Genomic DNA, 12,519 nt, shown 5'->3' with positions numbered 1-12,519 from the left:
AGTGTTCACATTACAGGAACCCGGATACAGAAGATCCCGCAACAACCACAGTCACTGGCTCTATAGCGGTGTTCACATTACAGGAACCCGGATACAGAAGATCCCGCAACAACCACAGTCCCTGGCTCTATAGCAGTGTTCACATTACAGGAACCCGGATACAGAAGATCCCGCAACAACCACAGTCACTGGCTCTATAGCGGTGTTCACATTACAGGAACCCGGATACAGAAGATCCCGCAACAACCACAGTCCCTGGCTCTATAGCAGTGTTCACATTACAGGAACCCGGATACAGAAGATCCCGCAACAACCACAGTCACTGGCTCTATAGCGGTGTTCACATTACAGGAACCCGGATACAGAAGATCCCGCAACAACCACAGTCCCTGGCTCTATAGCAGTGTTCACATTACAGGAACCCGGATACAGAAGATCCCGCAACAACCACAGTCACTGGCTCTATAGCGGTGTTCACATTACAGGAACCCGGATACAGAAGATCCCGCAACAACCAGTCACTGGCTCTATAGCGATGTTCACATTACAGGAACCCGAATTCAGCACACAAACACAGTGATTGGGCATGGATACGGTGTATCGGTAGAGTGAGTACAGAGGAGAATCTGAAACTAATCCAGACATTAGAGATGGCAGGGTGATGATATTTCAGAAGAAAAAAAATCATCCTATGATACAATGAACATATGCTTCATAAACAAGATGCTTTAATATCAAAACAAATTGAAGCAATAGAAACCAGGATTATGGTGGAACAATATTCACATCATATCCCCTATTATGTGAGATAAATTGCTCCATTTAATTACTGTATTATGGTCATCCTCAACATACATAAAGAAAAAGGAACATTCTCACCGCTATCCATAGGGCTGTATGTTTTAATACATACAGAATGCCGTGTCAGCATTCAAGATCAATGTTCCCCCATTTTGTACATGCACCATGACTCTTTTAGATTATGTTTATTAAAAGTTAAATTTTAGATCCCAATTTGCTATATCTGTTAATTGCCTGTTCTACCCGGCGCCGGCTCAGAGCAGTCTCCTGCCAGCGATTCAGCTGCTCCATGTCAACAGGGAAGCTCTTCTTCCATTCTGCTCTGTCGACGGGTGTGATTGCTAATGCCATGGTAATTCACAGGCGGCTCCTTGCAGTTAGATAGTGAGGAGGAAAACTGTCAATCAGCATGAAGTCCGCAGTCACGCCGTATCAACAGAGCAGAAGAGAAGCCGCTGCTCTGTCTACACGACGTCGGTGGATGCCGCTGAATCGCTGGCAGGAGTGGATGGTGACCGACCTGTGCCAGGCACAACAGGCAGGTAGTTATCACACTAACTGCCTGTTGGTTCTTAGGCCTGTAATAAAAAAAAATTATATAGTCCTGGATAACCTCTTTAAGCACATCTCTGCCCTACCCGTGTCCATTGGTGCTAATCTGACCAATGAGAAGCCAGACAGATGTGGTCCCTGGGATTTGCACCAAATGCACATAACCTTGTTTATTCTCAGAGTCTGTTTTCCTTGTATTACGGTGAATTTTACATCGCGCAACATTTAGAAATGAAGGATATGACAGACTGCAGCTTAATTTACATCACTGTGAAAGCCGGACTGATTGGGAAAAGAAGAGAACGGCATGTTTAATGAGACAAAATCTATACAGTCTGCTCCTGTTTCTTACCGGGAGATGAAGCTTGATAAATAATCTGGTCTCCGTCATGCTCTGGAACGGCGGTATGACAGATTGCCATCATTGTGAGAAACTCGCATATGACAGGGGCAGTGGGCTGAGAAACAGATGTGACACGAAAATTAAATCAGCCGACAGTTACTCATACACTATAAACCTTATTCCCCCATCATACAGCCAACATTCATTATTAATACTGGTTAAAGGAGGGATATTGCTTTCTCCCTGCAACGACATCCAGCCAAGAGTTCATTTCTACCGTGTTATAAACGTCGGCCCGACAATCTGCAATTTTCAATTTGTAAAAGGTTATTTTCGTGACAAAGTAATGAAATATCGCTTGGATTTACCATCACTTCATAAGAAAGAGGGGGCCACAGCACTAATTCAATACAGCGGACCCTTCAGTCATCCCCTGCACCTCACCGGCCGGGCACCGGCAGCACCGCTACCTCCCAAGAGAATGTGCTAGGCCGCAGATCCCCGCACAAGCAGGTAGGAAGGATTTTCTGGGCAGGAAAAAAAAAGCCGTGAAAGGCCAAAGAACTGATCTAGGATTAGTAAAGGCTCCAAATGTCAGACCCGGATTGAATATACGTCAGGCGTAATCCATTAACTTTAATTGGTGGCATAATGGCAATTTAGGCTACTTTCACACTGGCGTTTTTTTTAAATACGTCGCAATGCGTCGTTTAGGGGGAAAAAACGCATCCTGCAAAGTTGTTTGCAGGATGCGTTTTTGCCCCATAGAGTTACATTACCGACGCATTACGACGTATTGACACACGTCGCAACCGTCTTGCGACGGTTGCGCCGTGTTGTGGCGGACCGCCAGGAGCAAAAAACGTTAACTGTAACGTTTTTTGCAGCAGACGGACCGCTTTTTCCGATGGTGCATGCGCGGCCGGAACTCCGCTCCCACCTCCCAATGGGGCAGCGGATGCGATGAAAATCTGCATCCGCTGCACCCGTTGTGCGGTGCAAACAACGCTAGCGTCAGAATCTCGGCCCGACGCACTGCGACGGGCCGAGCCCGACGCTAGTGTGAAAGTAGCCTTAGAGACAATCTATTCATTCTAGGAATACCTGAACTCGCCCATAAAACTATTCTGGAGCATTTTTCCCCTGTGTTGTGCCGTTCTTTTCATATTCCTGATAGAAAGTTCTGAATAAACTGAAATTACCGGTTTTACCGTAACATTTATGAAGGGGGTGCACTCCTACATGGCTGAACACTAGCAGCACCGATTGGGTAATGTTGGACTGAGCTGGGACAAACCCCTAATTGGCGACACCCAAATGTCAATTTATTCATACATTTCTACAAGCAATAACAGGAATGGCTGAAAATCCGTGGTAGAATCTAAATTCCAGATTGGGACATGGATTTCCCTTCATTACAAAATATTGAATATGGTGAAATATGCAGTGAAAATAATAATCAGCTCACTGTCTAAGGACATTGTATATACAGAGCCTGGTGTGGGCGGAGTTAGCTTCCTCAGCTCTGCTTCATTGCCAAATCTAAAAACTCTACATTGTGTAAGAACCACTGCACCCAGTAATCTAAGTGATACATCACTGGATTCAGCTTCTCTTTGCCTACATCAGGCTGCTCTCAGATGAGGTAGCAAAAACCTGCTGACAGATTACATGTTATTTACATATGGGTCATATTTAGGACTACTGATTTTATAATAGGCATATAGCGCCCACCATCCGCCAGTTACAGCGTTAGCAGAACCATAACTGGTTACTTTATTGATGAAATGATTATTCTCATACAGTGTATTCCTCAGATGTACTGACACGGAGGTCTATTTTACAACAATTAATTCTATCCTTCCCTGACAGCCCTGTGCACCTCGTCCCTCTGCGCCCAATTTAATTTGCACCTACACAAAGCTCCAATGTATTCATAGTTCAGCCCTTCGTAGAGCAGTGCTAACCCCAGGATGATCTGTCATATATGCCACAAGGACAATAGGTTATCTTACGTTGGCATGAGACCACAAGTCGTAAGTGTTAGAAATTAAATAAATGGATTATGAATTAGCAAAAGATCAGGAACGTTGAGTTGCTAAGACTAGAGATGATTAAAAAGAAAAAATTATCTGTCCTCTGAAAAATGCACGCATTGAACTTTGACATGTACGCTCAATAAAATTTAAAGGCATGTGATTAGCACTGGAAGAGGGCTAATAAAGTGTGATTTCATGAGACCAGACGACGGATTCAAAGGTTGGTAATCTGGATTCTGTTGCTTCATAGTGAGGAGCGAGTGTGCTCGTTACTCGAGCTTTCCGAGCATACTTGGGTGTTCTCTGAGTATTTTGTCAGCAGACACCACCGATTCTGAGACTGTTTTGTCCTGACATGTTGTACTTCACATTAGTGGTAAATTTAGATTGACGTGATTTGCATTTATTCATGGAAATATCAAAAATTTGACTGACAATTTTGCCATTTTCAAACTTTCAATTTTATGTCCTTAAACCATATAGTTATACCACGCAAAATAGACAACATTCCCCACATGTCCACTTCATATTTGTATCATTTTTTAAACCATCATATTTTTTTTGTTAGGAAGTTAAAAGGGTTAAACGTTTATCAGCATTATCTCCTTTTTCCAACAAAATTTACAAAATAATTTTTTTTTGGGACCACATCACGTTTGAAGTGGCTTTGAGGGTCCTACGTGACGAAAAATACTGAAAAAGTGACACCATTTTATAAACTACATCCATCAACGTGCTCTAAAACGATTACGGGTTTCATCAAAATAAAAGCAATGTGGAAGAAAAAAATGAAAATTGTACATTTTCCCCCCAAAATATTGTTTTTTAGCTCCAAATTTTGCATTTTCAAAAGGGTACAAACAGTGGAAACCCCACAAGTGACCCCACTTTTGAAACTACACCCCTCAAGGAACTCATTTACAGGTGTGGTGAGCACCTTGAACCCACAGGTGCGTCACACAATTTTATAACTGAGCCGTGAAAATGAAATCAATTTGTAATAATTAAAAAAAAAAAAAAATTGTTGTAAAGGTGAACAACGAAGGAGTTTATAATACGTTCACTTTCACAAAAGAGTGAACAGCAAAAAAATAAAAGAAAATGACAATGGGATCACACAATACAATGGTTGGCTGTTAATAATCTAAAAATGAAGTATAAATGGATTCTATAGTTCAATGCAACCAATGTTGTGTTATGTGGTCTCATAGATCCCAAGATTTGTTAGACCTAATTACAGCAATTTATGGCCCACAGAACTTACATGATTATTTTCGAGATTTTCCAATAAAGTTGTGTCCTGAAAGCCCTCGCCATCGCTACCTGGTGGCTCATGCCTGAAATGAAAAAAAATACAGAAATCTGTATCACAACTTCCTGGTACAGGTAACTAACAGTTAATATAGTGCATAGTCCTTAGGGTATGTTCTCACGGTCAGGAAACGCTGTGGGTTGGACGCTGCATACATCCGCAGTGGCCAGATGTTACAGCATAGTGGATGGGATTTGAAGAAGTCCCATCTGTACTATGCGTGCTGGGAGGCCTCCGGCTTCCCTGCGGAGACAGACATGTTGCGCGTCTTTCCAGACCGCAGCATGTCTATTTATCTTGGGGAGAAGCTCAGTCTCTGCAAGATAAATGTCCCCGTACAATGTACTGGGCGTGGTGATTCCGCAGGGTTCAATAAACACATGCGGAATTACCAGTGTTTAAAAGGCGGCAGCGCTTTGGAGCAAGCAGACATGTGCTGCGTCCAAAGCGCTGCCGGTTACTGACCATGGGAACATACCCTTAGTGGTGACCACTTCTATTACACAACCCAACACGCATGCACTCACTAACACTAAAAGGTGTACATGTTCTTCAGAGGAGAGCAAATAGCCTCTACAAATAGGAAGAGAAAAGGATTTTCTATTGTCACCATTTGGAGGCAGCAATCCAAAAAGGCAATACAATTCTTTTAATGAATTAGGATATAAATCCACAACAGAATCTTCTCCAAAATGAAAAGAACTCCCTTTGTATGCAGCTATTTTGTAGTGCAAAGTAGAAGATTGGTAAATAGGAGATGTGATGGGCCGTTCTAGATCGATCAGGCGGAAAGAGACGACTATGGGATTGCTTGCAGTTTCTGAGTGGCTTTCAACCAGGGTTTTCGAACACATTGGACTGCAGGGATTACACCTTATATATGTTTTCACCTGCGTGTGGACACATTTACTAGGGATCCATCAGATTTAAAGGTGCCAACTCTTTTCGGTGAGTGGAGCCAAATGATCTAGCTCCTTAAAGAGTCTGACCATCCATCACAAGAGTAAGAGGCCTTTGACAGAGGTCTATTCATAGAGCACCAAGCTTGCCTAAGGAGACATATAGAGGACTGGTAATGCTCCCTCGGGAAAAAAAAGCTATCCAAATAGCCTATTCAAAGAAGGAGAACAAGTGGCACTAGAGAGACCCTCAATGACCCTGAATGGAAAGTAGATAAGCAGAAACGTTCATTCTAGTAAGACTCAGACTGTTCACGTTTTGCATCGACGGCCATTCATCTCAATGGCCACCGTTTAATGCTACAACTTCAGTTGTTTGTTGGAGATGATTGGAGTGGAACCTGATCGCTATGGCAGTGGTTAGGTAATCCCTTTAATGCTCTATAACTTCAAGCTGCCTGACCCTCATCTCCCATGACATCACTTGTTAGGGAGGGTCGGGAGGTCCCCATACAAATTAGCCTTAGCCTTTGTTGCCCCAGCTGTTGGGAGGACTAAGCTCCTAGAATGTCCTGATAATCTGCGGACGTGTTTGGGGGCTTCTCACTCTTACAAGTGCGGGGTTCAGCAGACAAGCTGAAGTAGCAATGCTGCTCCCCGTATTAGTCCTGTCAGTGAAGGGACTGTTCCTATGATTACTGAGTTGCTGTGTGTGTGAGCCTTGATAGACCAAAATAAGCTGAAATTCAGACAAGCTTGTCAACAGAGGAGAATTTTACAGTTCAAAATGCTATTTTTGTTATCAAAAATATCTGAACCATGATGGAAAACTTATGGACTACAGGTACAGAGGCCTGTAAAAGTGTTTCAATATTATTGTTACATATATGCTAGCCACCTTAGGGAGAGACCCAAGTTGGGCTAAATGTAGCGGGACGAAAGAGACCGAAAAGCCCTCTACTTAAAGGAAAGGACGAAGGTTTCCCGAAACGCGCGTTGGGGCGGGCGCTGGGATCCCTCTATCTGCCTGCACCTGCCGATATTGCTTGGGTGATGTATCTATTATTCTTGGTGTGCTGTATGTCATACTAATTGTATCTGGTTATACATCCAGCTCTTATTCTGCTGAGCTGGGATGATTTACATCTATGCGTTTTTTCTGTATGACATTTACCTATGTTGTATTCTAAAGAAGCCGCTGTATATATGTTTCGCCCAGCAATGTTTATTATGACTATGTTCTTTATACTTTAACGGCATCTGTGGGCTCCCAGTGCCCCTGCTTTTATACTCTGTCTGGTGATCACCTGTTGCTGTCACCATCTCTATGCCCTGCACAATAAAGCATTTTTATGGACTTTGGCTATCTCCTGGAGTTTATTCTCCCCCCCTGCTATATTTAAAGGAAATACATAGTGGATGCTTTCCTGAAACGGAAAGTACTTGCAAGCAGCATAATACAAAGAATAGCAGGTTTACCCAGAATCCTTTGCAGTAGGCGGAGCTATGCAAATCCTCTCTTTCCACCCCGGTCTAATCCACAGCGCTTGGAACCGCCAAGCGTGCAATGCTGCGGATTAGTTTCTAAATTTACACAGCCAACCAATTCCTACCTGTGGACACGTGTTTCGGGCTTTAGGCCCTCATCAGCACAGGGCTGGAATTGATTGGCTGTATGGAGTGGGGCTTGGTGTGCAAGCGATACATATATGCTAGCCACCTTAGGGAGAGACCCAAGTTGGGCTAAATGTAGCGGAACGAAAGAGACCGAAAAGCCCTCTACTTAAAGGAAATACATAGTGGATGCTTTCCTGAAACGGAAAGTACTTGCAAGCAGCATAATACAAAGAATAGCAGGTTTACCCAGAATCCTTTGCAGTAGGCGGAGCTATGCAAATCATCTCTTTCCACCCCAGTCTAATCCACAGCGCTTGGAACCGCCAAGCGTGCAATGCTGCGGATTAGTTTCTAAATTTACACAGCCAACCAATTCCTACATGTGGAACCGTATTATTACGTAGTTACAATATTATTGTAACTTGTGTGTGATTCATCAATAGTCTAAGTTGGCGAAGTGAAGTGAATAGTAGGCGTGAATTTAAGTTATGGCATCAAATAACTAAAAATTGTTATGTGCATATGTATTCACCCCTTTTGCTATGAAGCCTCAAAAGTTCTGGTGTGAGCAATTACCTTGATAAGTCACATTTTTAGTGAAAGGAAGTCCCCCTGTGTGCAATCTAAGAGTCACATGGTCTGTCAGCACAAGTTTTCTGAAAGGCCACAGAGGCTGCAACACCATTAACAAGAGGAACCACCATTAACACCATTAACAAGAGGCACCACTAACCAAACACCATGAAGACCGAGGAGATCTCCTAACAAGTCAGGGGCAAAGTGGTTGAGAAGAACAAGTCAGGGATATTTTTTTTATAACCCAACTCCATATCTGATGATGGAAAGAACATGGTATTGCAACAAACCTGCTGAGAGGGCCGCCCATCAAAAGTCTCTGCCTGGGCAAGGAGGGCATTAATCAGAGAGGCAGCACAGAGACCAAATGGTAACCCTGAAGGAGCTGCAGAGTTCCCAAGCACAGACTGGAGTATCTTCTGTCTATATGACCAGAATAAGCCGTACACTCCATAGAGGTGTCCTCTATGCAAACAAAGCCTTTGCTTACTTACAAAAACTGTAAGGCTCATTTTTAGTTGGAAAAAAATACATGTGGGAAACTTCCCAAACGTATGGAGGAAGGTGCTGTGGTCAGATGAGACCAAAATTGAACTTTTTGGCCACTACGGTAACTGCTGTCTGTCGTGAAACCAACACGGCTCATCCCCACAGTGAAACATGGTGGTGGCAGTATCATGCTGTAGGGATGTGTTTCGGCAGCAGGGACCCAGAAAACGGTCTGAGTCCAGAGGAAGATGGATGGTGCAAAATACAGGGATATTCAGATGAGTAAAACCTGTTTCAATCTGTAAGTTATTTAAGACTGGGACAGAGGTTCACCTTCCAACAAGACAATGACCCAAAGCAAACTGCTAAAGCAAAACTTCAGTGGTTTAGGGGGGAAACATGTAAATGTTTTGGAGTGGCCTGGTCAAACCTCGGACCTTAATCCAATTGAGAATCTGTGGTCAGACTTGAAGATAGATGGTTTCCTCTGGAGAACAGCAAACTTGAAGGAGTTGGAGCAGTTTTGCCTAGAGGAATGAGCAAAAATTCCAGTGGCTCAGAGATTTATCCAAAGCGACTTGAATATGCAATTGCTGATAAAAGGAGGCTCTATAAAGTACTGACTTTAGGGGGTAAAAAATTATGCACACTGAAGTTTTCAGTTATTTTGTCCTATTTGTTGTTTGCTTCACAATAAAAAGAAAACCAAATGTTCACAGTTGTAGGCTGTGTGCACACGTTGTGGATTAGCCTTAGGAATTTCTGGTGCGGATTCTGCATCTCTTGGCAGAAAACGCAGCAGCAGATTTGTCGCGTTTTTTGTGCGGATTCTGCATCTCTTGGCAGAAAACGCAGCAGCAGATTTGTCGCGTTTTTTGTGCGGATCCGCAGCATTTTTGGTGCGATTTTGCTGCGGATTTTCAACGTTTTTTTTACCCCTGCGGATTTCTATAATGGAATGGATACAAAAACGCTGCAGATCCGCAAATAAGAAATGACATGCTACTTCTTTTAATGCGCAGCGTTTCCGCACGGAATTTTCCGCACCATCTGCACAGCGTTTTTTTTCCTCATTGATTTACATTGTACTGTAAAATCAATTGCGGATCTGCAGCGTTTCTGCACCGCAAAAAACGCTACGGATCCGCAGGAAATCTGCAACAGCGAGATTCCAGGTTGTGCGGTAGCAAAACATGACAAAGGGGTGAATACTTTCGCAAGTCACTGTAAATAAATGTAGTCTGTATTGATTGGCCAGGAATGTTAGATAATACATTAGTCATAGTCGCCATAGTTCTGGTATGAAGGAGGCCATGACACTGAAGTGGTCTGAAAAGTTAACCCATTAATGATGCACTTCAAGTAAATTGACAAATCCCAATGCTCTTTCATGCTATTTTGCATCAGACTTGAAAGCTTTATTTCTCAGCGCTTGGATGTAAGACTACTACTAGATTGGAGTAAAAAGATTTGCGGGACCCTGGATTGGTGGTCTTGGACTACAGATGTGGCCAGTGGACCAGGGCCCTGAAAATCTACCTGCTTGCATTCCTGGCGTCTTCTGATCAGTGAGACCGGTGTGACGTTATGCAGGTCTCTCGCCCTAATGTCACGTTAGGCTGATTAATCAGAAGCAGCCCTGTGGAGAAGGTTCTGGTCCGCGGCCACACACTCCGGCCGGAGTCTTGGCAATCTTTTTGCTCAATTCTAATGACTAAAAAACAGGGATTTTTATTGCAATTTTCTTAGCACCTATAAGAGAGGAGCGCATATATGTAGTAACATGCGTATACAAACTGTTCATGTGCATGTGTGGCATAAAACGCCTTTTTAAAAAAAAATAAGCTTTTGACATTTTGATAACCAATACAATTTAAATTAGGGAAGGTTTGCTGTAACTAATATTTTTTTTGCCCCCTCACGTATTTTTTTTTTTTATGTTTCCCTTAAAGTGAACTTATGAACTGGTAATTAATTTTTTTTCATGTATTTAACCCAATTTTAATGGAGATGCCTGCGGTTGTAAAAAAAAAAAAAAAGTTAATATCTCAAGAACGGCTGAAAATTTTAACAAGCAGCAAGTTACAAAATCGCTTGGATTTTCCAGACCTATCCAACAATGGCCATAAATGAAACTAAGAGTAACCCTTTCAAAATTGATAGGAAAATTGACACCAAACGAACAGCACATTAAACCACGGGTATCACAATTTAGGCGGGTTTCATACTGATTTTGGGGCTGAAAACGTGCCGGAATCCGTGTGTAAAGAAATGTCAACATGTCCTCGTTCTATAAAATGAGCATTAAACCTCCTAAACTTTACGGGCACAAGCAGATCCTATACAGTGTGCCCCCAACACCATCTAATATATTCCACATGTGCGTCGTTCGTGTAATCATGCCGTGAAAAGCAAAGAGGTGGTAACTGAACAGATTGGACTCGTACACCAGAGTCCCTGCACACGGCTCAGGGATAATTACACTCTGAAGAGCCCACAGGGGACAGATGTTAGAAAATCACTTTCATTTGCGCAGCGACCTCCGCAGCGCTCGTTTTTAAGAAACATCTTAAACAAATATTTCCACATTCACTGTTGACGAAGCGATTAAAGAAGTGTAGCCATCTTCTAGGTGGACTCCAGCATTGAGCTGCGCAGACAGACACAGGTCCAGAAATATTTCTACAGTGACCGAAGCTTTGTGATTTCAGCTCTGCAGGCCATTATTTTTTTTAATTAAAATGAAACAATTGAAGTGCAGACATTCAGGTTTAATTAAAAGGATTGAACAAAAATATCCTGTGAGACATTTAGGAATTGCAACCATTTTTCTACAAAGCCTCCTCATTTCAGAGGCTCAAAAGAAAATCGGACAAATTAACTTTACCATCAATAAAATGTTCATTTTTAACACTTTGTAGAGACTTTGCAGGCAATGACAGCCTGATGTCTGAAGCCATGGACGTCACCAAACTCTGGGTTTCCCCTTAATGATGTTTTGTCAGGCCTTTACTGCAGCTGGCTTCAGCGGTTGCTTGTTTGTGGGTCTTTCTGCCTTAAGTTTTGTCTTAAAGGGGTTGTCTGGTCTAAACTGATAATCTGCAGACTTATTTGCTGGTTTTAATTAGAGACCGGAAGGTATGTATGTGTTATACACACTCCTGGCCGGAACCTGTCCAGTTCCTCAGTTCCGACACTTATTCGGGGGGTTCATAAGTCTACAGTCACACAGAGTGACTGCACACTAAACGATTTGGACCGGACAACCCCTTTAAAGGGAAGGTGCCATAAAAAAAATTTTTTTTTCAGAAATTGTAAAAATGTAAAGAATTAATGATTACATTTTCTTAAAAAATATTATCATTTGTTTATAATTTAGTAAAATATGGAAAATAATTTGAAAAGTTTTGGAATTTCCACTTTTCAACACTAGGGGGAGCAGCTGCTGAAATTTCAGAAAAACCTAGTGTACAAATAGCTCACATTACAGCACTGCAGTAATTATGGGCGGAGTCTGCTGACGTGTGTGTGTGTGTGTGTGTGTGTGTGTGTGTGTGTGTGTGTGTGTGTGTGTGTGTGTGTGTGTGTGTGTGTGTGTGATGTCTCCTCTCCTCTCCTTCTGGGTGTTTGCTAAGGGATTAGAGAGGATGATATTCAGGAACCCAGTGAGCAGCCATTTTGTTGGTGACTGCAGAGTATGGCTGCCGTCACACTATCAGTATTTGGTCAGTTTTTTACCTCAGTATTTGTAAGCCAAAACCAGGAGTGGAACAAATAGAGGAAAAGTATAATAGAAACATATGCACCACTTCTGCATTTATCACCCACTCCTGGTTTTGGCTTACAAATACTGAGGTAAAATACTGACCAAATACTGAGCGTGGACGGCAG

The 12,519-nt window shown here is 42.6% G+C and overlaps 1 protein-coding gene across 5 annotated transcripts in view; it reads right to left on the bottom strand.

The window, feature by feature from the left end:
- The window catches only part of ATP8A1 (ATPase phospholipid transporting 8A1), a 291,307-nt gene that overhangs the window by 110,671 nt on the left and 168,117 nt on the right, over positions 1–12,519 (bottom strand). For all 5 annotated transcript variants that reach the window (XM_069744529.1, XM_069744527.1, XM_069744530.1 and 2 more), the window contains 2 exons: positions 5,000–5,072; positions 1,706–1,811 (listed from right to left, as the gene is read on the bottom strand). In XM_069744529.1, coding sequence (XP_069600630.1) covers positions 1,706–1,811; positions 5,000–5,072 — 179 coding nt within the window. The remainder of the gene's footprint in view (positions 1–1,705; positions 1,812–4,999; positions 5,073–12,519) is intronic.

This window comes from Ranitomeya imitator, chromosome 1, assembly GCF_032444005.1.
Source record: "Ranitomeya imitator isolate aRanImi1 chromosome 1, aRanImi1.pri, whole genome shotgun sequence".
NCBI lineage: Eukaryota > Metazoa > Chordata > Amphibia > Anura > Dendrobatidae > Ranitomeya > Ranitomeya imitator.
This window is presented reverse-complemented; position numbering and strand designations above follow the sequence as displayed.